This window comes from Tachypleus tridentatus, chromosome 7, assembly GCF_004210375.1.
Source record: "Tachypleus tridentatus isolate NWPU-2018 chromosome 7, ASM421037v1, whole genome shotgun sequence".
Lineage (NCBI taxonomy): Eukaryota > Metazoa > Arthropoda > Merostomata > Xiphosura > Limulidae > Tachypleus > Tachypleus tridentatus.
Window position 1 is genome coordinate 15,270,413 of NC_134831.1, and position 26,316 is coordinate 15,296,728.

A 26,316-nucleotide genomic window follows, 5' to 3' on the forward strand; every position below is an offset into this window, starting at 1 on the left:
ATATACTTTAAAATGGAGTATTAGTATTAATACAAACAAACAAGTGTCATATAAATGTTTTATGTGACTACAGTACTTTTAATTATAAATATCATTCAAACAGAAAATTAAAAAATTTATATTATTGTATTAGCCTTTTCACAAATGATTAACCAATGTAACCTTTTATATGATTTTGAGACAACATAACTATTAGTTATTTATGGTATCTCTAAGAGCATGTTAATGAATTTATCTTCAAGAATGATAAGTTAGTTAAAATAACATTTGTGGGCATTTTTAAGATCACCAATTTGCATCTACTTCATTTGCTACTATAAAGGTGAAATACTATTAAAATAACTATACATGGATAAAAGATATCCAAGAATGAAAAAACAACGTATTTCAAAGCTTAGCTTTAAAAACTTGTCACTAAACCTTTTTCTTAAATTTTAACATTTATCAAGTTATGATTTGAAAAATGATACATTTTTGTATTAAACCTCATTCTACATATGTACCAAGAAAAGAGTTGGTTTGGTTTTGAATTTCGCATAAAGCTGCACGAGGACTATGTGCACTAGCTGGCCCTAATTTAACAGTGTAAGATTAGAGGGAAGGCAGTTAGTCATCACCACCTACCACCAACTCTTGGGCTACTCGTTTACCAATGAATAGTGGGATTGACTGTAACATTATAATGCCCCAAGAGCTGAAAGGGTGAACATTTTTGGTGTTACGGGGAATTGAATCTGTGACCCTCGGATTACAAGTTGAGTGCTTTAACCCACCTGACCATACTGGGCCTCCCAAGAAAAAGAATCTTGTCCGACATGAATTCCTATGACCCGTTTCATTTTGTACCATATTTTATACCAAAGTATATCATAGCCTAAGACGATGCAAATTATTAAACACAGTCAAATGTAATTCCAATAATTTTAAAGTAAACAGCATAAGCAAGAAACATTTTACATGTTTGGGAATTTCACAAAAGTGGGAATGTGCTTGTGAGCTGGAGATGAAAATTAAAATGAGACAGTTGGGTCTTCCACTTCCATGACTGAAGATTTTATTTCAGGTAACTTTAAGAATGTATGAAAACATGATCACACTACTGTAACAAGTCAAAAACACCAAATTATTTGGACTCAGCTGATCATTTCACAGTATTTTACTAAATAATGAGTATAGTTTTATGTTGAAACACAGAAATTTTCAATATCCAATTATACACATTTGCCAGATGAGGCTTACAGAACATCATCACAGTTGAAAGAAATATGCCAAACGAGAGAGTAAGTAATACTAAACACTAGCAATTTACACGTGATATACACACACACAGTATTTAAATTGAACAGGTGACTTGACACTGTTATCACATAACTCTCACTCTATTCACAGGGAGTCAATTACTTATTCAAGTTTTGCTTAGAAATAATAACCAGGAAATTGCAGTTTAAATAACTGAATTTTAATAAATTCTTGTAGCACAATGAAATTTTTAACAAAACATTGGCCATGAACTGAAGCATATATTGAAACTTAATAATAAAAAAAAACCAAAAAAACACAGTTGTTTCTATATATTTACCCTCAAACTGACTGGATAATGCTAAAGCTTATTGGTTATAAAAAAAATGTATTGCCAGATTTCAAAGAACTTTAGCTTTTGCAAGTACCTATTTTATGAGTTTAGAAATGCTGACTTTTAATTTTTATGAAAAAAATTCCTTTTGTTCTGCCTTTTTTATCTATTTAAAGTTAAAAATTTTAACAAGTTGTAATGGAACCACTAGTGAAAGAGGTAGGTAAACAGTGAATCTGCTTCCAATCTTCTACTAAACTGTAGTTATAACAGTTAAAATATATAAATAAATGACAAAGATAAGCACTACTAACAACACAAGGTTTTCAACTATTTGACTACAAATGATAGTTTCACCACTGGAACAAGCAATTTCTCAATTCATACACTGTAATGTACTTGTATTTCTAAAAGGAAACCATTTCTAATTTTCATGTCAACACTTCTTTTAATAATTTTAAACCATCTCGACAGGTAAATATTCAAGCAAAATGTATACAGAAAATAATTTTTGGTTTAACAAATGTTGAAAAAGCCTTCCTACCAACACTTTGTGTCATATATGTCTAAGTTCAAATCAACTGAGTTTAATGAATACTTGTTAAGCACACTTTCACTTTTGGAACAAAAAATATTTGATCCGTGGGAAGTTTTAATTAACTGTAAAAGTGGCTCATCCAACATATTTCACATTCAAAGAAAAGGACCATTCATAATTTATTTTAAATCCATTATATAATGCAGATCAATGATTAAAAAGGTTATCATTTCACACTCCTGAGGAATTTAATTTTTTAGTTGATGTCATGGTCAATCTGTATTCCTTTAGTTATGACCAATGAATATGAACATATTGCATGAATTAAATAAGAAAACAATTCATGAGTGAATGTAACATTAGATGAGGAAATGTACTCTTCCAAAAGCTTTCCCTTGAGTGAATGTAATTTTGTTTTCATCCCTGCAGGTATAGTAAATGTTTTTTTATGCTGATACTTCCACAAAATTGCTTTTCACCCAATCACATTTAACTTTTAATATTAAAAAGTTAAAAGATATGTTTAAAGGGAAGTAGCCTAAAGAACATTAACTGAATATTCATTATTTATTCACATTGATAAAATCTGCAGCCTTTACTTTACCAAACATATCACTTTTTGGGAAAATGTTAATGTTTGCAGTTATGGTTTATTTTTTGAAAACAAATGAACTATAATTTGTAAAATTTTTTATATGTGAACAAAATAACTGTTACCATATATATTTCAGAGAGTTTATAGATGTGTCTGTTTTTCTTATAACACAGAATCATTCACCATTGTTTGGTAGCAAAATATGCATTTTGTAACAAAATGACTTTTAGCATGCTCTTTTCTATAAGTCGTAGTATCTGAAATTTACAAATATTAACAAGATAAAGAAAAACAAACATTATGGATACAGTCCTTCACCCTAAATAGTGCTCACTCTAATTTCTAACCATCTATCAGTAGCTAGTGGTGAGAATTGGGTGATAATTCATTCAAAATATCACAAAAAAACACATACACAAATGAAAATACATTGGAGTGGCTAAGTAAAAGGCTATCAATACAAACTACATATTTTTGTATAAGAACACTGCGTCTTTTTATAGTCAATTAATCACTGTCAATGTCTAAGGTTTTGTGGTATAATACAGATGAGGTCAAACTGGAAGATGTTTCCCATTGGTCACATATTTAACATACTGACCAAAAACTGGTCAAAGTAAACTTTCTTTTTTCCCACATACTAAAATACATTTTTCTGAAATTCAAAATTGATCACACAGTTTGAAGGTGTGAGAAGAACACTGAATACACAAAAAATTATATCCTTAAACCTTCTGCAAATGGACCATGTCCAGTGATGGGTATTTTACAAACAAAAACAAAATGGTATGATGTTCAAGATGGTGATGTTCAGCATAATTTCACAAATAATTTATTTAAGTCAGAAATTTGGTACTGCGCACTTGATGGCAAACACACTATGTTGTAATGAACAAGAAATCAGGAGGTATATTAGGTCTTATGACTGTTTTATTCTTTTCCTCGGAGGTCCTATTGGTGGGACTTGTTGAGTTGCAAGGGCACGAAAGGCTTCTGCTATTAGATGTGGTTGTCTGTGAACCATACTCTTGAATCCAGCAGTTTCCATAACATCTGTTGCATGTCTACAAAAATAAAACATTACAATAATTTTTTTTATCACTTTACTCTTTATCTAAACAGACCTTTAAGTATTAAAAAAAACTTATTTCTAGTGAGGAAACTGTCTGATAACACAGCACAATAAAAACACTTATTACACTGTGTACAACTGAACACTAACAACAAAGTATCACAATTTACAATATTAGTCATGTCTAGAACTTCTAATATTCAAATAAATGCAGAATTAATTAATCCATGAAAAACATACATTACTTATACTGTTTGCTTTAACCATAACAACTGGAAATGAAGTGTTGCTTCATGGAAGGAGGCAGAGGGTTGTTACAAATGGAGTTCAGTCAAACTGGATTAATGTTGGAACTGGTGTACTTCAGCATTCACTCATAGGATTGTTGCTCTTTTTGGATTACATTAATGACACAGATGAAGGAATGGTCAACAAATTATTTATATTTGCTGATGATATTAAGGCTTGAGTGTTGTTAGCTGTGAAGAGCATGCTGATTATTTACAAAATAATTAGATGATTTAGCATGTTGGGGAAATAAATAACAGATGGGTTTTAATTATAATAAATGTAAAATATTGTATGTAGGTCATTATAATTTGGATGGGAATAATTTTAAGAATGTTATGAAAGAACAGGGTCTTAGTGTAATGTTTGATCAGTCTCTTATAAGCCATCACAGCAGTATGCTGTTGCTAGTGGTAAGACAAATAAGACTTTATGTTCTATCTACAGAAATACTGAATACAAGTCTAAAGAGATAATAATTTTATTGTATAGGTCACTGATGAGGTCACATCTGGAGTACTGTGTTCAGTCCTGAGCTACTTATCTTAGGAAAGACGTCAAATTGTTGGAAATTGTGCAAAAGAGGATTATTAAAGTTGCACTTTGAATGGAGGGGGTTGTAATATGAGGAGAGGTTAAGATTCTCAAAATTATTTTCATTAAAAAAAGAAGAGTTAGAGGGGATCTGGCTGAAATATTTAAGCTTGTAAAAATAAAAAGCCTAAACCAATAGTGAAATATCAAATTATTGTATATATATTTCATAAATATTTTGAGATAAAACTGTCTTCTTGAATTTTTAAATAAATTCTTTGTAACTTGTAGAAAGTCAATCCCAACGACTAGCCATCTCGGGCTCACCTGTTACACAAGTATCATATGCAGACTCATGTACCACTATACCATAAAATGTATAAAAGAACCAGCATAAAAAAAGGAGTATTAAATTCAGTGTAGATATGTTTATGTATATAAAATGCTAAAGTTTATTTTTCAGTCCGATGGTTAGCAGATAATTATCATTATTTTTAAGAAAACGAGAAGCATATTGTTCATTTCTAACCCTGAATTTTTCACTAACACGTTTATTTTAATTCTTACAAAAAATTTTCATATGCATTAAGTAATCATCTTAAACAACAGTAAATAACATACGTGTTGATGAAGTCAATAGAGTGTGCTTTAAGCTGGTCTGCACTGTGCATGTCTGCAAGTATTAGTACATCAGCAGCTGTCTCCACGGAAAGACTGGTTGATAATGCCTCCTCACACATTACCTTAAGTCTCTCTAAGGCATACTGTACAAAAACCACTAAGATATTAGTGAAAATACTGTGGTAAAGTTGCATTATAAACATAATTACAAAACCAAACAGCAATTTTACTTTTTATGGTCAAAATAAAATTTTGATAATAATGTTAAAGTGTGTTACTAACTTGTTTTCCTACTTAGGACTATTGTCACTAAATGAAAGAATATAAAAAGGTTTCATTCTTTAGGGATAAGCTTCAAATATACTAGCATAACCAAGACTGATAACAGTATATATATAACTTTTTTTTTTAAACCAAATACCACAGTTATTATGTTAATATAAGCAGTCAAATCTAAATTGGTATTAATATGAATTACCTATTCATAATAAATCAAGTTATTTATTATCCACTGTTTTGACTTATGCTGTTATGAAATACATCATAACATGTGTACTACCAATAATGTAAGTTGTACTTAAAAAAATAATATGTGGTAAAAATATAAATGTTACAAAACAAAGTCTCGTGTTGCATGAACAGAAAAAGTCACAAAAAATTCAAATCAATAAAAGTGTAATATGTGTTTTTTTTTAAAAGGAATGATAAATATCCAAATCTGATACATATTTTCCAATTCTTTGAACGTAACAAAATTAGAGAACTCAACTTACCTTGTCAGCTGCAGCTAAGAGATCATCAGCCATTTTTTCTAAACAAGGTGCTTTCCCTGTGTAAATAAACCGTAGCATTTCTCTAAGCACTTCATGGTCCATATCTGTTATTTGTACTCGGTTCTGGGAAGAAATGATAAAGAGTAATAAATATAGTGAAAATTCATATTTAATAAATTACTGCCCTAAACAATCTTAAGACACAATGTAGATAGTCTGCATGAAGGTTACATAAGTATTTATCAAAGTAAGTGTTATTCAGAATAAATGACCTTTCCAATTAACAAAATTAACATTCAAGTATTTGCAGAAACATTCTACTGCAATTAAAAATTTTGAGATTAAGAATAAATCATTCCAATAATTGAAGAACCTAGATTTTAAAAACAGAGAGCTTTATGACTCGTATATTTGGTGTACTTGCTGAACTCAAAGTAAATAGTAGCTCGCCTTGATCTATACTGCAGTAGTACTAACTGCCTCTTTAAATATCATTTATAATTTTCCTTGTGATGGCTATTCACACATCATGAAGTATTAACAACTTAAAAATCAACAATGTTTCTTTGGCTCAAAACATTATTTTGTTTGAAGAGTTGCCCAATATGCTGAATTCTTGGATAGTGGGAAGAAAGTCATAATCTTGTTAAGTCATGTTTTAGAATAGGTGAGAGATTATATAGAGTATGTTTTGCTTGCTGTGTAAGCTTCAAGTACAAACTAGTTATACAGTCCACTTTGCCATAGTTATACATTTGATGTATAAATTTATAGATGATGTAAAAGCATTGATTTTGGAATACTGTCTTTAGAACTTAAAGTAGTTACTTAAATAAATTTACACACACTTAAATATGATGGATTTTATAATAATTCTTAAATTCAAGACTGTTTTTAATTCTAAAGCATGCTTTCATGTACACAGCAAAAATATAATAAATTATGTTTAGCTGTAAAACATTTGGTAACTTTAGAGGTATATATATAAAGCCTCCATATACTTGTTAGCAGTATTAGCAACAAAACAAACAGAGAAACTATTATGTTAAGCAAAAATAAATGCTGTATATTCATAAGTTATGTCCACAACTGGATATTAATTAGTTTTCGTCCTTTTTCACTGAAGTTATAACTGAAGTTTTCTCTGATTAAGGATAGTTGATGAATAACCTAACATCTGCATGCATTGTGAAATCCACTATGTAAAGTGGCACATTAGAGGTATTATAACAAAGTGAATATTCACGCTGAAAAGAATAACATTAAATATTTCTTAAAAAAAACATTTTCTTACAACAAACCATGCTGTAATTGTAACAATATACTGTAAATGCCTTTTTTTTTTAAACCAACATTGGTATTGTAGAACTTGTACATATCTGGGAATATTTAATATTTTGATTTAACAATACATTCAACACAATGGAGAAAAAGGTTTTAAATAAATTAACAAAGATTAAGCAAAATTGCATTTTTTCAATATGCTTTACTAAGTGAAAAACCATGTGAAATTATGATTTTAATAATACAAAAAGAATAAAAATTGGGGCTTCATACGTCAAAAGCACTTAGCGATTCTAGCAATAAAGTTCAGAGTTCTACGCAGACATTAAATTTTTCAGACTGACTGTTTTTTTCATCACCAATATTGTTATAAACAAATAAAATAAGCAATAACATTAAAAATAAAAGCACTAAACAAAAAACCAGAACTATATTTATTACCTGTTTCTTTTCTTCCATCTCATGTTCAAACATGGCAGCAAAGACAGGAGATCGTGCTGAGGAAAATACGAGACAAACAGTTGAATAACATATTTCTAAAATAAGAAATATTTGAAGATTTAACAAAATTAGGCACAATTTCACAAAATGTGACCAGTAAAACAGTACCACTGATACAAATTTGTTACAAGTACATACCTTACACTTTATTTTAATTTAAAATATGAAGAAAATGCTTTCTCTTTCTTGCTTATCAATATCATCTGATCAAAGTAATCTACCCACACAGGACAGAAATAAAAATTAACCCAATAAAAATGGGCTGCTGTTACTAATAAGAGTACTGGAATCCACTAATATACTTTTTCACCATCACTGCAGTACCAAAAGAAATGTAGAAGTCTTGTTAATCTGGCATCACTAAACTCAGATGTTTTGTCATAAATTCTCTCATTGGCTACAGTTTTAAGCCTAATTCATACAAAGTTTTTATATCACATATATTGAGGCTAATTGGAATATATGGTTGGTTTAGATACATTATATCATCCCTGAGATACAAACAAGTTGTTGACCATTCTTATACTAAAGGCTGTTTATTGACAGAAGACTTTTTTACTCTTGTTGGTAAGAATAAATCTACACAATGAGCTATCTGTGTTCTACCCATTGTGGATACTGAAACACAATGTTGAGCATTTTAAACCCTCAAACTCACCATTTAGTCAATTATTACATATCAGAAACAATAGATTTTTCCCAATTTGGTCTCACGAAATAGAAGAAATATAAATGACCCATTTTAACAAGTATTACTTATTTTAATATCAGTAACATTTTGACCCTATTACATAACAAACTGATAAAATAAAGCTTGTTGGAAACAAACAAGTTTTCAATTATAACAGTTTATTCATTGAATCAAGTATTATATTGATTTAATGATTTTCAATCGTATCACAGCTCAAAGATAATGAAACAATCTAATATTTACCAACTTGGACATTGTTAACTGATGCTATTTGATCAATCTCACCATATTTTATTCTATAAGTTTCAACATCTGAATAAACCATTTAGTTCTTGAAATACTGTTACAATAATAAATGATATGTTGAACTTATAATGCAGATATATTTTGTTCACTGCAGTTTGTTTTGATGTGTCTAACTGGAAAATTAATCTTGCTTAAAGAAACAACTTTGGATCTACACCATTTTTGTTTTCCATTTTATTACTTAAACAAGCACACAGAAAAATAAAGTCTCACCTGCTAAGATAGCTTTGTGTCCATAAAACTCTCTCCCATTTACATTAAGAATAACATCACTAAACTTCTGACTTTCAAATAACAATCCTAAGTCATCTGACAAGCGGCACTCTGGCACCTTAAACTGTATGGCATTGTTTTGTCCTGAGATGTTTACTGAGTCAGCAACCACACTCACCTTTTGAGATCAGTGAAGAAAGAAAACATTTGAGATATTAAATTAATTAAAATTTTCTAGTTATCTTATGTCTAATTGAAAAAAGTATTTATTTATATTAAACAGAAAGTGGTATGTCTTTTTCCTGTTCAAACAACATCAAGTTTTTTTGTTGGTCACTAGATACAGTACAGGTTATGACCTTCAAAGGTTCTGCCTCAGACAAAATAACAGTTCTGCTTGCTTGTCCATTCATGCACCAGAATTGAAAACATTTTGTAATTTATGGTTTTAAAAAAAATAAATATAGTCTTTAAAAAAATAGACAATTTATTGAAAGTAAATATTTTTCATTTGGTTAAAACTGAATTCTTTTGGCCTTAATAAAAGGCATGTTTTTTAAAAATAAAAATAGATCTGTTAAACTACAGCATGTTATGACATGTATTCAATGCTCAGAAGAAGATATAATCTGAGGCTTGTTGTATACATAATTTCACATCTGTTAATTTTCTCCTTTCTTAAGTTTTTAAATAAAATTTGTGATCTTTTCTTTGAACCATCATTATTTCATTAATAGTATAATTTTGTCTCAAACAAGCATTTTCGTGTTTGTTACTGGGAAAAAAGAGAGGTTTTTTAGTTATTTCAAATATAACTAACACTCTCCACCTATAGTGCAAGGTTAACTATAACATGAATATAGTTGTGAATAACCATAGTTATTCACAACTAGCAGAAACGCCATCATACATAGTAATCAACATATCCATAAAGTCACAGAAAAAATTTAGAAATGTAGAACATTTTCGAAAAAAAATTTTTTGGGAAAAACTGCACAAAAAACGCGTTCAGATTCTACTCTTTACTTGCATAAAACTCACTGCATCAAAATGATTCAACATACAAAGCTCAAGCTTTTCATAAATTTTATTAATATAAACCTAAACTGTACTGTTTTTTATGTTAAAAGTGGTACTTGTTTATTGAAAAAAAACCTTTGGGAACTCCAGTTTCTCAGCACTACACTTAAAAAATATATCAATAGAGATATAACCAAACTCTCACATACAGTTTTAGTGGAAATCATGTTCTTGTTGTGGGGAGAATATATTAATTTAAAATTGTGTTTTATTATAAAGAAATGCTTGTTTCACTTATCACAGTTATTTTTCTAACTGTCTGAATCCTGAATACCAAAAGTTTGAATTTTTATTTGTTGTGACATTCAAGAGATGGTGCAGGAGTTTTGATCACAAAGCTATTACACACATACACACACACATGTATGGGCTCATTACAGTAAAATGAGTAACAACAATCATATCAGATTGACTAATAACTGCAGCTTTCAACAGTATAAGCTCTAAACCAAGCTCTTTCTCACACTTCAAGACATGCAAGCATTTCTCTACCAACAACCTAGCTAAGCTGAGAGAACTTGAAACTCATGATCTAACTGGTCATGGAGTTATTAAGTGTTATAAAATTTGTTTTGTATCACATCTAGTAAAATGGATGATTTTTATCATGAGAAAAATAAAAGTAACTGAAACTTGCTCCTTTAGGAAACCTTGTCTACTTACCTCACAATACAATGTGAGCTTGTCATCAGGTAGCAAACCATTAGTTTCATCTAATAAAAAATCTCGACGTATGAATTTTTTGAAACCCCAATCTTTGCCCTGAATAAACCTATATGCTCGTTGACTCTCTGAAAGAGAATATACACGTAACTAATACATTTTCTTAAATATCAGAATGTTCTTTGTAACCAACAATCACTACAGAATTAAAATACTCTTAAAGCCCAAAACAAATCTAGTTCATATTACCTCTAACGCGGATTGTGATTAAAACAGTTTTATTGCATTTCTTGTCAGTATCAAAGATACTGTTTTACATAATAAACTAGAGCATTTCTTACATGCCATTTGTGCTACTAAAGTTTGATATAAAATTTTACCATCAATTCACATAAATGCATAATGTTCACAACATTAAGAAGTAGTACATAGAGAAAAATGTTCTTTCATTATTTCTTTCAAGTTATTCTAAATCCCTACTCTTTAGTATGTTCACCAAGTACATCATTAAACATTTACAGTACTAAACAGAACATTAGTACATTATACATGGATTTATCTGATGACTTAAAAATAACAAACAAAATTTCATTTAAAACATGTTTTGAAAACTTAATTAAAGCTGTCATTTTAAGCCAGCAAAGACAGCCTAGTTGCTTTGTGCCAAAAAACAACAAACCAACCAACCAACAAACCTTTTAAAACCAGTTTAAGTTAGTCTTAACCTCTGAATATGATGAACAGAGAAATGGAGAGAACCTCACTCCTAGAAATCTTTATCAAACTCTTTACCATAGAACATAAACAACTGGTATTATCAGCGGTATGAAATAATTTTATACTGGTGGTATTACACACACACAGCCATTTGACTATATATGGACACCTTATGAAAATTCTAAAATCAAGTTAGGTATACAAACAACTCTGATATGATAGATTTGTAAGAAGAATGGTTTGTATAATATTACCATAAAGTAAACATTAAATACATAAAAAAGTAGGTACACACCCATTGCTTTTGTTTCTTCTCGTTTTGCATTTAGAATGGAGAATTTGAATTTTGCCCTGACTTCACTTTTATTACAGGAGACTAGTAACAAATAAAGTGATAAGTAATCTTTACTTTCTTCATCAAGACCTTTTGGATTGACCCTTAAGCACCTGAAAAACAAAACACAGATGCCCTTGTGAAATGATAACTAATATTTTTCAGAATTACCAACATAAAAATCCCAACATCTAAATACAGCCTTGATCATGGAAATACATACAGATGTATCTTAATATTTGTAACTAATCATGGTTAAAAAAACAACAAAGAAATATTTTTAAATAAACTAAAAGGTTCACATACCAGGTATATCTGCCAGTTTGTTTGTTTGGTTTGTTTTGAATTTTACAGAAAGCTAGTTGAAGACTATCTGCACTAGCCGTACCTAATTTAGCAGTGTAAGACCAGATGGAAGGCAGCTAGTCATCACCACCCACTGCCAACTCTTGGGGTACTCTTTTACCAATGAATAGTAGGATTGACTGTCACATTATAATGCCCCCATGGCTGAAAGGGCAAGCATGTTTGGTGGGATGGGAATTTGAACTCGCGGCCCTCAGATTACAAGTTGATTGCCTTAACCACCTGGCCATGCCAAGCCATTTGCTAGTTAAGAAACTATTTGTCATTTACACATTTAAGTTAGTAGCTTTTTCATAAGATGGTTTCTTAATTATGTTGACAATTTCTGTTTACAAAGCACTCTGTACACTATTGAAAAGCATCAAAAGTCTTTGTACTAATAGATGCCAATTGAAACAATTCAATAGTAATTTTCATAAAAATAGTGATGAATAAATACAAAATTGATCACGGTACATACATATTATAACAATCTAGTGGCTGTTTACAGCTATCTTTTATCATTCCATGTGGTATTTCAATTCAGAAAAATTGCATCGTGTTTGTGTTCATACAAAGGAAACTGACTGCAATGCACTGTTGGTAAAAATGTTTAGGTTAAAACACAATTGATACTACAGTTCCTTGTGAGAACGAGATAATACCACTATAAAACTGAGCACGTATAATCTTCATACGAAGTATAAAAGGGAAGATAATCAAATCGATTTATTCAACCTAGTACAATAAAATAATGCATGTATATAATACCAATACAAACATATGTATTGCCTCAACCTAAAAACAACAAATATACATTCAAACATGTTACGTTCTTTTTGCAGTTTTTTCTGTTTATGTTCCTCCCATCAAAATAGTTCTTTCAATTAGTGATTAAAAGGAGTCCTATTTTTTGTATAAAATTCTCTCACAAAAAACAAACGTTTTTCTTATACATTTTTTTTCTCAGATTGATTACTTAATGCATACAAAAACTGATATATTGATGTTAATATCAATTAAAAATTTCAAGAATTGCAAAAAATTAAAAAATTATATTCTTGAAGGAAAAAAAAAAGAAAAAAAGAGGTATTCTATACAAGTTTTTTTTATAACTAACCATCCAGAAGATAAAGAGAATGACAGACAGACCACTAATATATGTAGTATTTAAACGAGATTAAAAACATTGTAAATTCCTAATGTGTACAGTCGACATTTAAATGGATATCTATTCTTTATTAATTTTTTAATGTGTTGAATATATATGAAAAATACAAGCTCCATAATTATATTATCAGCTTTAATGATATTTTTTTTAAATATTTCAAAACTGAAATTTACATTCTAAGTAGTAGGAATATTCAGATATTTTCATCTAAAAACAAACAAAAACTCATTGTGAATAGTTTCATAATAAAGATGTTATACCAAGAACCACAGGAAAACTTACCATCTGAGTTTATCATTTGCCCCTGCAGAGAATGTGGAACTTTTAAGGACTTCTCCCATTTCTTCTCTACAGAAACTGAAGTTATTGATTGTCCACATGTATGAAAATTTGACCACTTTCACCTAAAAATAAAGAATTTGTTTTACGAGTGCAACTTTTAGTTTAAAATAAAAGGTCTTATAAGCCCTGTGTTTGGTAGGAAAAAGATAAAAAACAGTAATTTATTCTACACAGTTAAACTGTTAAAAAACAGTTTTAACTTTTTTAATGTCATTTGCTGGTTTAACTTTATCTTATATATTATTATACAGAATGAAATAGAAGTTTGGTAATTTTTCTACTCTCTTGTACATAGTTTACTCATGAAATGCTGCTAATGTTATTACTATAAAGGTAAAATTAGAAATACAAATAAAATCAATATTTAAACTACAGTCTAAGTCTTTTCTTTCTATTCAACAATAAATGGGAACTTTCAATTGCACAAGTAATTTCCCATTATGGATCAATGAAACAAACTGAAAGTGTGTTAAAGTAACAGTTGTGTGTGACATGACTTTTTGCTGTTCATACGATACAACTGGAAAAAATATCTCATACCTGTTACACTACAAATGTATACATATTTTAATAATGAAATAATACATTGAACTGTGCAGAACTATGATTTTAAAAGAATAATTCTCAGCATTTAAATTACATCATTTGTAATTAATTATTCATAGTTTTGCCTGATCTAGAAGTATTTGATAAGTGTTGGTAATGATAAAGAGTTTAGAATAGAGTAATTAAGCTGAATAAAACACTGAATTTAGAGCATGTAAACGTTAGGAAGGTCTAGCTACCTCTAAAGGTCTATATTTTGGTTTCTGTTAATCATTTATTATTATCATAAACAAAAATATATTAACAAAAGATGTGAACTGACATTTATACTTTGAATTTCTCATAAATAGAGGTTGTCAGTAGTAACTTTTACTTTTATATTGTGTTAATAGGTTAAAAAAATAAAAGCTTCTTGTGACATGTTTCACTTTAAAGTGTACACTATTTTTTTTAGATTCAAAACATCAAGTATCAACCACAGAACAAAAAAGAAAGACTTTAAGAAATAGTATACTGAAAAGTGATATTAATGTCTGTAAATGTCACATTAAATTTCACAAACAATGTCATTGAATGAAGTGAGTAATTGATTTAACTTTCTTGTAAAAAATAAATGCTAAAGAACAAAAAAACAATGTCATTTCATGTTTTAATAGAGTTGTTAACACCAGAAACCCTTCTTTTATTTTTGGCCATACTTGTATAACTGTTGAGAAGGGTTAAATACAAACCTTTTTTATCTAGGTTCTAGCTCAAACCTGCAACTGACACAAGATATGATGGTTTATATTATATTCTGCTGATGTTGGTATGCACGAAAGTGACCAGCAGGTACCTTAAATACAAAGAAGCTTTAATCTTTAGATCAAATAAAAATTCAATTTAAGATGGTTAAGAAAAACTGGATGAAAAAAAAAAAGAGACAGAGGTAAGTATTATATAAGATGTAGAAAATAATTCAGTTTTATTTTTTGTGTAACACAGATACATTAATTTAAAACCTGAGTATGACAAAAGATAAGAATGAAAAGTCTTCTTATTTTTGCTCTGGTTTTGAAAAATTCAGGAGAAAGAATATTGCATTTGATATTCAAGGTTTAGTCTGGTACAATTTTAGTGGCAGATCTTAGATGATTCAGCTTAACTAAAAATTTCCTTATTCAGAAACCTGGTGAGAGTTGCCAAAACCACATGTTGCAACCAGGAAAGAAATTTACATACAAAGTGAAATACAATAAAAATATAATGATAGTATTAGTAATTGTTGAAAGAAATTAAAAGTTTTACTGAAAAAATAAAATAAGGATAGCATGGGTATGATAAAGTTCTGTAGTAAAAAATTCTATAAAAATATAGTATCTAATATCATAAGGTTTAACTTACAAAATTTAAAAACCTGTTAAGTCCAGAATTCATGAGTTAAGAGTTTCACATTATATTGATAATTGGGTAGCCACCTTGCAATCAGTTTTGTCACTTAACATAAAAATTAAATGGCACAAAGTAAAAGGTATTACCACTTAAAAAAATATACAACAGTTGGCTAAAACAAATACCTGTTTTTGATAATAACAACAAAAGTCTACCATGATACATAGATCAGTTTATTTATTTTAATGATAACTGAAGGTACTACTTAATTGTATTATTACACTATTTATATATGATTGAAAAGCATAGGTGATTTAATGGCAATCCTGAATGTACCCACAAATAAATGTTGATGTAGTTGCTGGTGAATATATTGAAAAATATTTCTACTTAATATAATTTTACAAGAGGAAAAAATTTAGATTGACTGTAAAAATACATTTTATCCATGTTTAAGGACACAGGTGTGTGGAGTCACTTAATATTCCAAGGATTTTTACACATTTTCTTTTTGGCTTTTAACAGATGACAAATCAATTATATATACAAGTATTATTAACCAAAATAACATTTATGGTCCTAAAGTTTCTTACTGGTTATACAAGTGTAGGTTAATGCATTTTTGAAGGTGGTTTTCAAAACATCCTAAATTATTAAGTCTATTACATCATGAGAATGAAAAACACCTTTTATCTACAGTGGAAGGAATGCCTAGCATATGTGAAGAAGAAAACAAGAGTCAAAGTGGTTTTAAAAGAAGACATAACAAATGATTATTGCATCTTTGTTGTGGTATTTAAAACACCCAAATAAAAAGTTTTATATTTCTGAGCTTCCAAGAACTGTATTTTTTATCATGTCTGAATTTCTTCAAAAAATAAACAATATTTATGCATCTACAATAAAAAGGAACTTCTTGCAATCCTCAGTGGAAGCTTTCACAAATACACGTTAAGAAAAGGAGATATAGTAATATTACAGACTGAGAAGTTTTTGTTTCGTAATAGAATTTGTTAAACATATTGCTACACAAACTTTGAACCAAAGACACAACAATGTTGTTATTAACAATCCACAGGTGTTACACTACAACACAACACACAAAAATCCATGCCACCTGCATACTAATATCATTTGAAATATTAAGACCATTTAATTAATTATAACACTGATGGTTATAAGCTGCAAGCTAATGAGTTTTGTTTTTGTGAATATGCTAATTACTGATTTATGGGGGAAAAAGCATTTATTTCAATATTTGATTTAAAATAACCTTCAATTCAAGAACCAATAACAATTTCTGTTTCTTTGAATTTTTTTAAAATTTTCACAGTTGATAATGATAGTTGTGTGTGGGCCATGTTTAGTTGTAATTATCTCCATATTTAATAAAATATTCATTTTGCATTTGAGATTGCATTTTTATTTATTTAATTTATTATTTTTAAATCATTTCAATCAAATACTTTCAATACTTAATGAAAATATAAATACCATGTATGTATGCACATTATAGTACAGTGTTAATGACAATACAATTTACTCATGTCTGCTATTTAACTGAGAAGTTTATGAGAAATACATAGTAGAATCTCTATATGTATAGTTACTTGAAAAGGAGAGTGTGTGGAAAAACATCTGAGATGCTAAACTGTTCTAGCTGAACAGAATTTGCCATAACAATAAATCAAGCAAGAGATATGCTAATTCCCATGTTTAAATAGACAACATTTCCAGATTTAAGCAGATCTATCAAAGCTGTAGTCATCCCTCATTGAATGTAACTCTCCATCAGAATTACATCCTATTCTTAGCATACCTTGTCCATCTGACTCTTACTTCTGCTACTAAATCACCCCTCTATCTTTTCTTTTGCCTTCCCTTAGATCTTCTCCCTATCCTTGGTTGCCATTCCATTGTTCTTAATGTCCCTTTATTATCAAAATACCCTAATACATGCCCAGCCCACCTCTATTTCTCAGAATGAACCTCACTGCATCTATTATATTTGTTGTTTTGTTATTCTGCCATTTCTCCATGCATCTTGAAACATTATATGAAGTATGTTTCTCTCCATAGCTCTCTGAGTGGGTTCTATCTTTTTCCATGTATCTCTTGTTAGTTCCCATATTTGACTGCCATACGTCAAGAAAACTAATTATCACAACTTGCAAAATAAGGAACCTTAATGCTTGCACATTCTGCAAATAAGTAGCTTCTATGACATTATTGAAGCATCACAGAAATTGAAGGGTATGTGGAAAGTTATATTGAAAGGAATGATGACCATCTGACAACCAGAGGGGGTTTTGTTTAATAATGTCAATTGCAATCTTTCTGGTATGGTTACCAGCGATCTTGGAATGGTGCCTACTAACAAAATCAACTTGTAGCAATACACTAAAATCAACTTTTGTCCTAAAGCAAAATTAACTAAGTGTTCTTAAACATTCTTAATGTGTCCTTCTGCTATGAGTTAGAAGAATGTGCAAGATACCCAGTCGTTTTCATACCTGAACCACCCTTGGTAACCACATGGTGTACACAGAGCATCCCTGTTGCAGAAAATGTTTATTTGCATATCCATTTTCCACACACACTCTAGTTTTTGTGATATTCCTACATTTTTTTTGTTGATGAGGAATCATGCTATACTATGCAAAAGTTGCAGTTTAAAGACAAGAACCAAACAGAAAGAAGTAGTTGCACACAGATATGACTGAGAACCCAGAATACAAAGAGTGTAGGTTCAAGCCCAGTGCCACAGAAGGTGAACTTCATGATGTCAGACAATTATTTTGTTGTCTGAGAATATAATAAAACATACATTACACATTTTACATCTTTATAAAGCTTGGAGGAAATAGGTAAGAAAAAATTATGGCTTATGATCTAGAGAGTAAAACTTCTTCTACTTACATTGAGACTGAAAACAAGGAAAATACACAGTTTAAAACTAAATTAAACATACTGAAGTTTCAATTATGTTTAAAGGTGGGCATATTACTTCAAGAGGTAGCATAAGATCAGTGTAGAAATTATGTACTGCTAATGTAAATAACTCCTCCAAGAGTAGCTTTCATTAACCAAATAAACACACATACACGTACTATAGAACTATATGCTGAAACAGAAAAGATAAAGCTAAATAGTGCTGTCAGCAACATAGAAATTACTGAGCTTTCATATCCTTTATTAATCATCAAGTTACCAATTTGTCTTATTCACTACCAGTTAGTCCACATATTGTATTTAATTAAATAATTTTATATATTTTTTTTTTGCTTGTCACAATAACCATTAAAGAACTGACCAAAAATATCAGGTAAATCTTTTGCCTTTTGTATAAAATACATAGCAAATCACAGAAATAATTCAGGAGACTGAATGCAATAAATAGTTCTGTTTAAATCTACTTGTTTGAGCTGATCGCTATTATGGACCCTGTAGTCAATAAAGTCACGGATCTAAAAACAGTTTGATGTGTAAATATTTTATAACAATGTGTTAAAACTCTGGTGGGATCACCACACATTATCCTTATTTACCTTACACTAAAAGGTTGGAGATGTAGAACACCCTAGCAATTTGTTTTGTGGATGACAATTTTTTTTATATTTTTACAGATGTTATGATTGTTTTTCAATCGTTTAAATACACAGTACACAGTAAAATATATAACTACCCCAGTAGTTTCAGATTAAACACATTTAAATTAATTTAACACAGGTGGAATGACTCAGCTTACAACCATGTAAATACAATTGTTAAAAGAAAATTTTCACATTTTATGATACAGTTCAAAAAAGTGGTGAAAAAAGGGCTTAAAACAGTCTGAATGTTGATGCACTAGTTTAAAACTAACCTACCTCATATTGCACTTAAACCCCCCAAAAGTGTGTGTAAAATAAATTATCTTGACAATGTTCTTTATTAATTTTTCAACACATTAGCAATGACCTAGCTAAGACAAATTAAAAATAAATACTGTATTTAATTATAACCATCTGTTATACTGGATATTTCAATATTTTACACGTTGTGAAACGTGAAGCTAACTTACCATTCCAGATACAATTTAACGCTTATTTTATTACCTAATATAAGATCATTACTTTCATTCATTAATACCTTCAAATGTGTAAAGACTGGGCATGTATGGTGGAAAGAAATGTACTGTTTTCTCAAGGCCGAATACGGCGGTCGACACGGTTATCAAATCGTCTTTACAAAGTGAGGATGCTACGTGATAGCTCCAGCGTGGAAAATTTAGCCCACGAATAAGTCTCGCTCGGGCCCGGCCGGTATAAGAGGCGGCCTCGGCTCCAAGGTCGAGAGATGGGGCAGCTAGCCTTCACGCTCGTTGGCGAGGATGGCTGAAGCCAATCACGTAAGATGACTTTCAAGATAAGAAATTAACTGGTGATCAATCAGACAAATGACAAGTATGACATAATATTTATAGCTACGAGTCCTATCAAAGGATAGAGACCACACCGATATAAAACACACATAGGTACATATTGTTTTTTTCTTTTCTATACAATTGCATGTTATTCTAAATGTGCTTGGAACAGTTAATAATCATCGTGTCTGAACTACACAAGAAGTAGGTTTGTGGGCCAAGGCTCTCGGTCCTCTTTATAAGCCTTCCCTGTTTAAAGAAAGAAATTCTGGAATTTTACCACAGTTTTTAAATAAATGTACACATTCTAAAGTACATGAAGTTAGCAAGACTTTATCTACAACAGAAATATACAAACAACAACAACAAATGTTTATATTTCTTAGTTACAGTGATATTGTGGTCATTATAAAATTGATGTTATTAATTACTGGCTTTTGGCGCCATTTACCCTCAATTTACGGCACTGATTTTAAGAGAAATCGCAGCAGTTATTTTAAGATACTGCGTAATTCGACTGTTTAATCAGCATTGAGAAATGAAAATAAAATCAAACACTCGTTTGCATGTGAACACTTCAAATGACATATGCTCTCACAATGTATAATTGTGTAAAACTATACGCACAAAATTCGATTTGTATGTTGTACTTAAACCTATAAGCTGCTGTCTATACTTCTGACCAAAGGGAAGGAAGCCAGTCATCAGCGTCCTCTCATATACACAAATTTGAAACAAAAATCTAAAATAAACACGTAAAATCCTATACATTTTCAAACCAGATATACGAGGTCTGTTCAAAAAATACGCGGACTCTTTGAATTGCGCGGCTCCAGTTGGTTCCAGGGGAATCCGCTTGGTGTCGCTAGGTTCGCACAGATCAGCTCATTACGACGCCATTTCTCGATTGCAGATATCTTCATTTGTGTATTAGCAACGCGGTTTTAAGTGAAGTGCGATTTTTTCGTTTGGCGGATTTCAGAATGAATGACCTGAAGGAGCAACGACTTGCTGTAAAATTTTGTGTTAAACTTGGAAAATCTGCGACTAAAACTTTTGCAATGCTTAACACGGCTTATGGTGATGTTGCAATGAAGCGTACGGCATGTTTCAAGTGGCATGAACGTTTTAAGGATGGTCGACAGTCCATTGAAGATGATGAGCGTCCTGGACGTCCTTCCACGTCAACTGACGACCCACACGTCGACAAAATCAACACTCTGGTGCGGGCAAATCGACGTCTGACTGTCAGGGAGCTTGCTGAAGAGTGTGGGATATCAGTTGGATCTTGTTACGAGATTTTGACCGAAAAATTGAAGATCCACCGCGTTGCTGCGAAATTCAGCCCTCAGAACTCGTGAGTTTTTGGCCAAACACTCGATCACTGTTCTTCCCCATCCCCCTTACTCACCTGACCTTGCTCCTTGCGATTTGTTCTTGTTCCCCAAACTCAAAAGACCCTTGAAAGGAAGAAGATTTGAGACGATTCCCGAGATTAAGGCAAATGCGACGAAGGAGCTGGAGGACATTACAAAAGAAGCGTACCAGGACTGTTTCAACAATTGGAAACACCGTTGGGATAAGTGTGTGCGTTGGGGAGGAGAGTACTTTGAAGGGGTCCCAGATAAATAAAGTATTTATTTAATAAAGTACATTTTGTTTTATGACGTCAGTCCGCGTATTTTTTGAACAGCCCTCGTATATTTATCGTGTAAGATATTGCAACGAATGGCTCTACTTAATCGTTTGATTATGTATGTTAGAACAAAGTGAGACTAGTCCGTTATTTTCGTCTTCATTACAGAACCAAAACATTAAACACTAAGATCACCAGTAATTTTTACATTTAGTGGAGTCTGTGTTACCTTCAGCCAGAGGCGTCACTACGCCCTGTGCCCCGAATCCCCTAGTCAGTATCTTGAAAAAAAATCAACAGAAAGACCAAGTCTGTCTGTCTGTCTGTCTCTGGTATTTGGATATATATAATTTTTATACCCAGGAGGGTCAGGTACACCAAGACCTCTTCCTCCTTCCATTACATTGTTGAAATTGACTGATTAGTATGGAGTAATATCAACTTTAGACTTGTCCTTTTCAGGGCAATGTTCATTTATATATATTTTTATTAAGTCTATTACGTAGGTGGCTGTTTTGATTTATCACTATTTTATTAATTATTGTTCTTTAAATTTGATTTTATCAGATGTACAAATTTAACAGGGAGAGGTGTTGGAAGCAATAGCACCCTGGATATTGATGTGTAATACTGTAAATTTATCCATGTTTAACAGAGTTCATGATGTATGTTAACATTTGTGGTACGTATTTTTCGATGTTTTTCATAATTATTTTAATGATTATATCTGTTAGACTGTTTTCATTATTTGGATTTGTGTATTCTGTCAATATTTCAAAAAAGGTAGAAGTAATGGCATTGGTTAGTGTGTTTTCAATATTCATAGGTGTGGTTTTGTGTGTGTCTTCAGTTGTTTTAGATAAATCTTCAAAACTTGTTGATGATTTATTGATGATGGTTTTCCTGCATGAATGATGTTATCTTGACTACTGCAGCATACGAGTTTGTTTGCGTATTTGTGTTTTCTGGTGCTGGAGTGGTAGTTGGTTTTGATGGTTGGTAAATTTTGTTTGTGGCTTGTTCGTGTGTTTGGATTTTTAAGTTCGTATAAGGGTGTCTTAATTGATTTGTATTTCTGGCAACCTTTATAGTTTGCCGTATGTTCTTCCCCACAATTACAGCACTTAGGTTTGGGGTTTTGTTTGGTGCATTGTGAAATGTGGTGATTTTCTCCACATCCTACAAAACGCGCAGTTGCTTGGCAAGAAAGACCAAGGTCGATATCATACTGAAACGTCGAAAATTCCCGCGAATCTTCTAAGCACCTAGTGACACCTATGATTTTAGACTGATGGACTTTACTGTGCGGCAACAACAGTTATTAAAATATTTTGAAAATAAAGCAAGAATGTAAGAAAAAATCAATTTTTCATCTCGATACATTACAGGTGGGAACTCGTGATAAATAAAATCTGAAATCAGACGGTGAACAATACGCTTAGATGCATATTACATTTTGAAAACATGGTTAAGAAATCTGAGATAATACACTGTGAAGTATGCGCTATCTTAAAGTTATTATTTCAACCACAGAACATGGGTAAGCGTCGCCGTAGAGGTAAAGCATGAAAAGACTAACCAGGTGATTCGCATCAAAAACTCGCGAACTGAACCTTTCTGGGGTGAGGAGGATAGAGGACGTACACCCGGCCAAATAATGTGGCCACACCAGGTGCGCAAGGTAAAAGACCTGAGGTGTACCACAAAATGTTCATTCTGACCTTCCGAAATTATAGGGGGAGGAAAAAGACGTGTTTTAGTTTCATTACGTAACTGTTGGAAAATATACACATCAAAGTCAATATACTTTGATGAAAGAAAAAGTCGAATAAAATTATAACCACACAAAATTGTCATGACTCCGTCGTTTCGAAACGTAACTATGTTGTTAGTTTTTCAATTCTACGTTGTTCACCTTATTTATTACCCTTCTATCCAAAATCACATTTGTTTACACATTAGAATAACTTACCAGTGAAAATAAAGAATATATTAATGTGCCAACCACACAGTATCTGCTATATATTGTTCGGACAAAAATCTTCACACAATACACAGCGAGTCACGCAACACTTACTTCTCATTAAATATTGTAATTAAAACACTCTTACTAAATTCACATGGTATTGGTCCGCTTAGTTTAATCATTCTATTACATCAATGTTAAATATATTAAAAACGTTACGATGGTAAATATTATATGTAACTCTTAAAAAAATCAATTTCAACAGCAAAGGAGTTAATTTTAACGTTTTATTTTTCCCATCTCGCCAGTTTCTTAAAGATGTGGTCATGTAAACTGTAAGTTAGTTATTTTCTAAAAGTTGAAAAACCTTTTACTTAACAAAAGATTCATTTGATACAAGACAGTAAATTATTTGGACATCATCTCCGTCCGTAACACTTCTAAACAGAAAAGAATGAGCTACCATTAAACTTTTTAATTTTAACAAAAACTGTACAAAATTTCTTCCAAAATCCTCACTGTCACAGTTTGTATAATACTTCGTTTATTGTACTACGCTCTCTGTAATGTGAATATTCTTTCGAAAAACAACCTCAAATTCTGACAGAGGGAGTAACAAATGTAGATCAAATAAAATAATGAAATCAATGAATAATAGACGATACAAAATGGTGTGATATTACTAGTTACAGTATTTCTTTAAGCAGGTACGAAACGTAATATTCATACAATTTTAAACTTGAAGTTAGCTTGCGTTTTTTTTGTAAGTATATAGTACATGTTGCTAAACGTATAAAAATTACTTCTTACTAATAATTCATTGATCTACTTTTTAATAAGGCTTAGTGCCAGTCTCTGAAAAAGGTTAACGACCCATATGAAACTACTAGACATCTCGATATTTGGTATACTTAATGTACATATACCAAATACCGTACTGATTACTTTGTTGTCTAAGGTAATTTATAACTGAACCCAGACTCATACATCAAAATAATGACAAAAATTGGCTGAATTTAGAAACCACTTTATTTAGTCATGTCGATGATTCTGCTACTTAACGCTTTTATGGCCTACAACACAAAAAAAACTAGGTTGCTGCCGTAGTGGCCTATATAAAATAACGTACTTAAAACCTATTTAGATTAGGCCTAACCATAAGTTCGGTTTAATAAAAACAGTCCGTGGTCTGTCGAGCTCCAGCCTGGCACAAGCGAGGTTAGGGTTAGCGAGATAGTCGCGTACTCTGTCACACAGGGTCAAGAACCGCACGGAGAGCATCAACCAGCATCGCTGTCTTCGTATTAACAACAACAAAAAAAAGAAAAAGCAGCAGTTGGAGCGAACTCGTCTACCGGGTTGATAGAACCTATTAACGGACTCTGCACTCAAAACACAACGCGATCAGCGCTATTAGTTTCAGTGTTCTGTGACCTTACCTTTCTTTTATATTTAGTTTTTGTAACGCTATTCATCACCGAATTGTCTTGTGTTTAAATTTGTTAAGCCATTGTTCTGTAAGCTGTTTAACTTCAAGAGGCGTGAACACTACGCAGTGTTGATAGTGATAAACATAAAAAAATAAACAAAAAAAGAGGCCAATATAACCGTCACCTCCAAACAAAACAGTACTTCCATTTCTTGTCAATAGATCTCGTTATTCGTAACGCGTTTTAAAACCTTAATTATAAAAACGGCAAATTATAATTTTCGTGGCCTATTTTATGATACTCAAATGACAAACTGTAAATAGATTCCCAACCAGCTAACTGACACGACTAGTGTTAAACTTCAAGTAACAACATCGGCTGTTTTGGAAGTCGTGTAGCAATTATATAAAGTATCTGAGTAAACCTATATATAGTCTTTGTGTGAATATTGGCACAACGTCGTTGCGTTAGATGTTTACATGTTTTGACAAAATAAAGTTTGCAGAAATGGCGAATGGCTACAAATGTAATATACGACGTGATCCAGCTCAGGATAATTCAAGTTTTTCTGTTTTTTTTAATTGTCTTGATGGTAAATGGCAAGTTTAAAACTATTAGCGCTGACATTTATCTACATTGTGATATAACTAATTGCTTGGTGACACTGGGCCATTGTTAAGAGAGTGTGACTATATATGAAGTAAAAAAATAAGTTCGAAGGGTATAATGTTTAACGAGGCATTTTCACACATTATAACACATGTCCTGTGTGCATCTATTTGCAACGTATTTTAATGACTAATTTTTAGACTTTTCCTCTATCCTTATTTTTTAAGCCTTTCTACTGCTGTTTATATATAAACTCCCTTAGTGCTAGTTTATTTTTAGATTCACAGTAAAAATAAATATACATTTTAAAATGCTTCATTACTTATGTGAAACTGGTATAGTTTAAGTACCCTTTCTTCGCGGTGATATAAAATCTGAAACTCACGTGGTTAATATCATGTTTTTAAACTTACTTTTTGGAAATCAAGTGTTTACTGAGTTACGTCGATGATTCTGTTACTTAACGCTTTTATGGCCTATAACACAAAAACTAAGTTGCTGCCGTAGTGGCTTATTTATAACATGAGATAGTTAAAACCTATTTAGATTAGGCCTAACCATAAATGTCTCGCACATAAGCCCATGACAGTGAAGGAATTACACACACACACGCTTCTTTATGATTGTTTTTTGAATTTCGCGCAAAGCTACACAAGGGCTATCTTCGCTAGCCGTCCCTAATTTAGCAGTAAGACAAGAGGGAAGGCAGCTA

General features: G+C 31.2%; 1 protein-coding gene across 18 annotated transcripts in view; it reads right to left on the reverse strand.

Moving 5' to 3' along the window:
• Nucleotides 1–1,031: 1,031 nt before the first annotated feature.
• LOC143255185 (protein roadkill-like) overlaps nt 1,032–26,316 on the reverse strand; it is a 105,320-nt gene continuing 80,035 nt past the window's right edge. For 15 of the 18 annotated variants that reach the window (XM_076510451.1, XM_076510450.1, XM_076510436.1 and 12 more), the window contains 8 exons: nt 13,582–13,703; nt 11,745–11,896; nt 10,733–10,860; nt 8,990–9,167; nt 7,720–7,775; nt 5,995–6,117; nt 5,222–5,364; nt 1,032–3,770 (listed from right to left, as the gene is read on the reverse strand). In XM_076510451.1, the coding sequence (XP_076366566.1) occupies nt 3,626–3,770; nt 5,222–5,364; nt 5,995–6,117; nt 7,720–7,775; nt 8,990–9,167; nt 10,733–10,860; nt 11,745–11,896; nt 13,582–13,679 (1,023 nt within the window). In that variant the 5' untranslated portion in view covers nt 13,680–13,703 and the 3' untranslated portion in view covers nt 1,032–3,625. Of the gene's footprint in view, nt 3,771–5,221; nt 5,365–5,994; nt 6,118–7,719; nt 7,776–8,989; nt 9,168–10,732; nt 10,861–11,744; nt 11,897–13,581; nt 13,704–14,918; nt 15,023–19,689; nt 19,915–26,316 lie in introns of those variants that run through there. The other 3 variants (XM_076510449.1, XM_076510453.1, XM_076510447.1) reach the window with 2 other exon arrangements.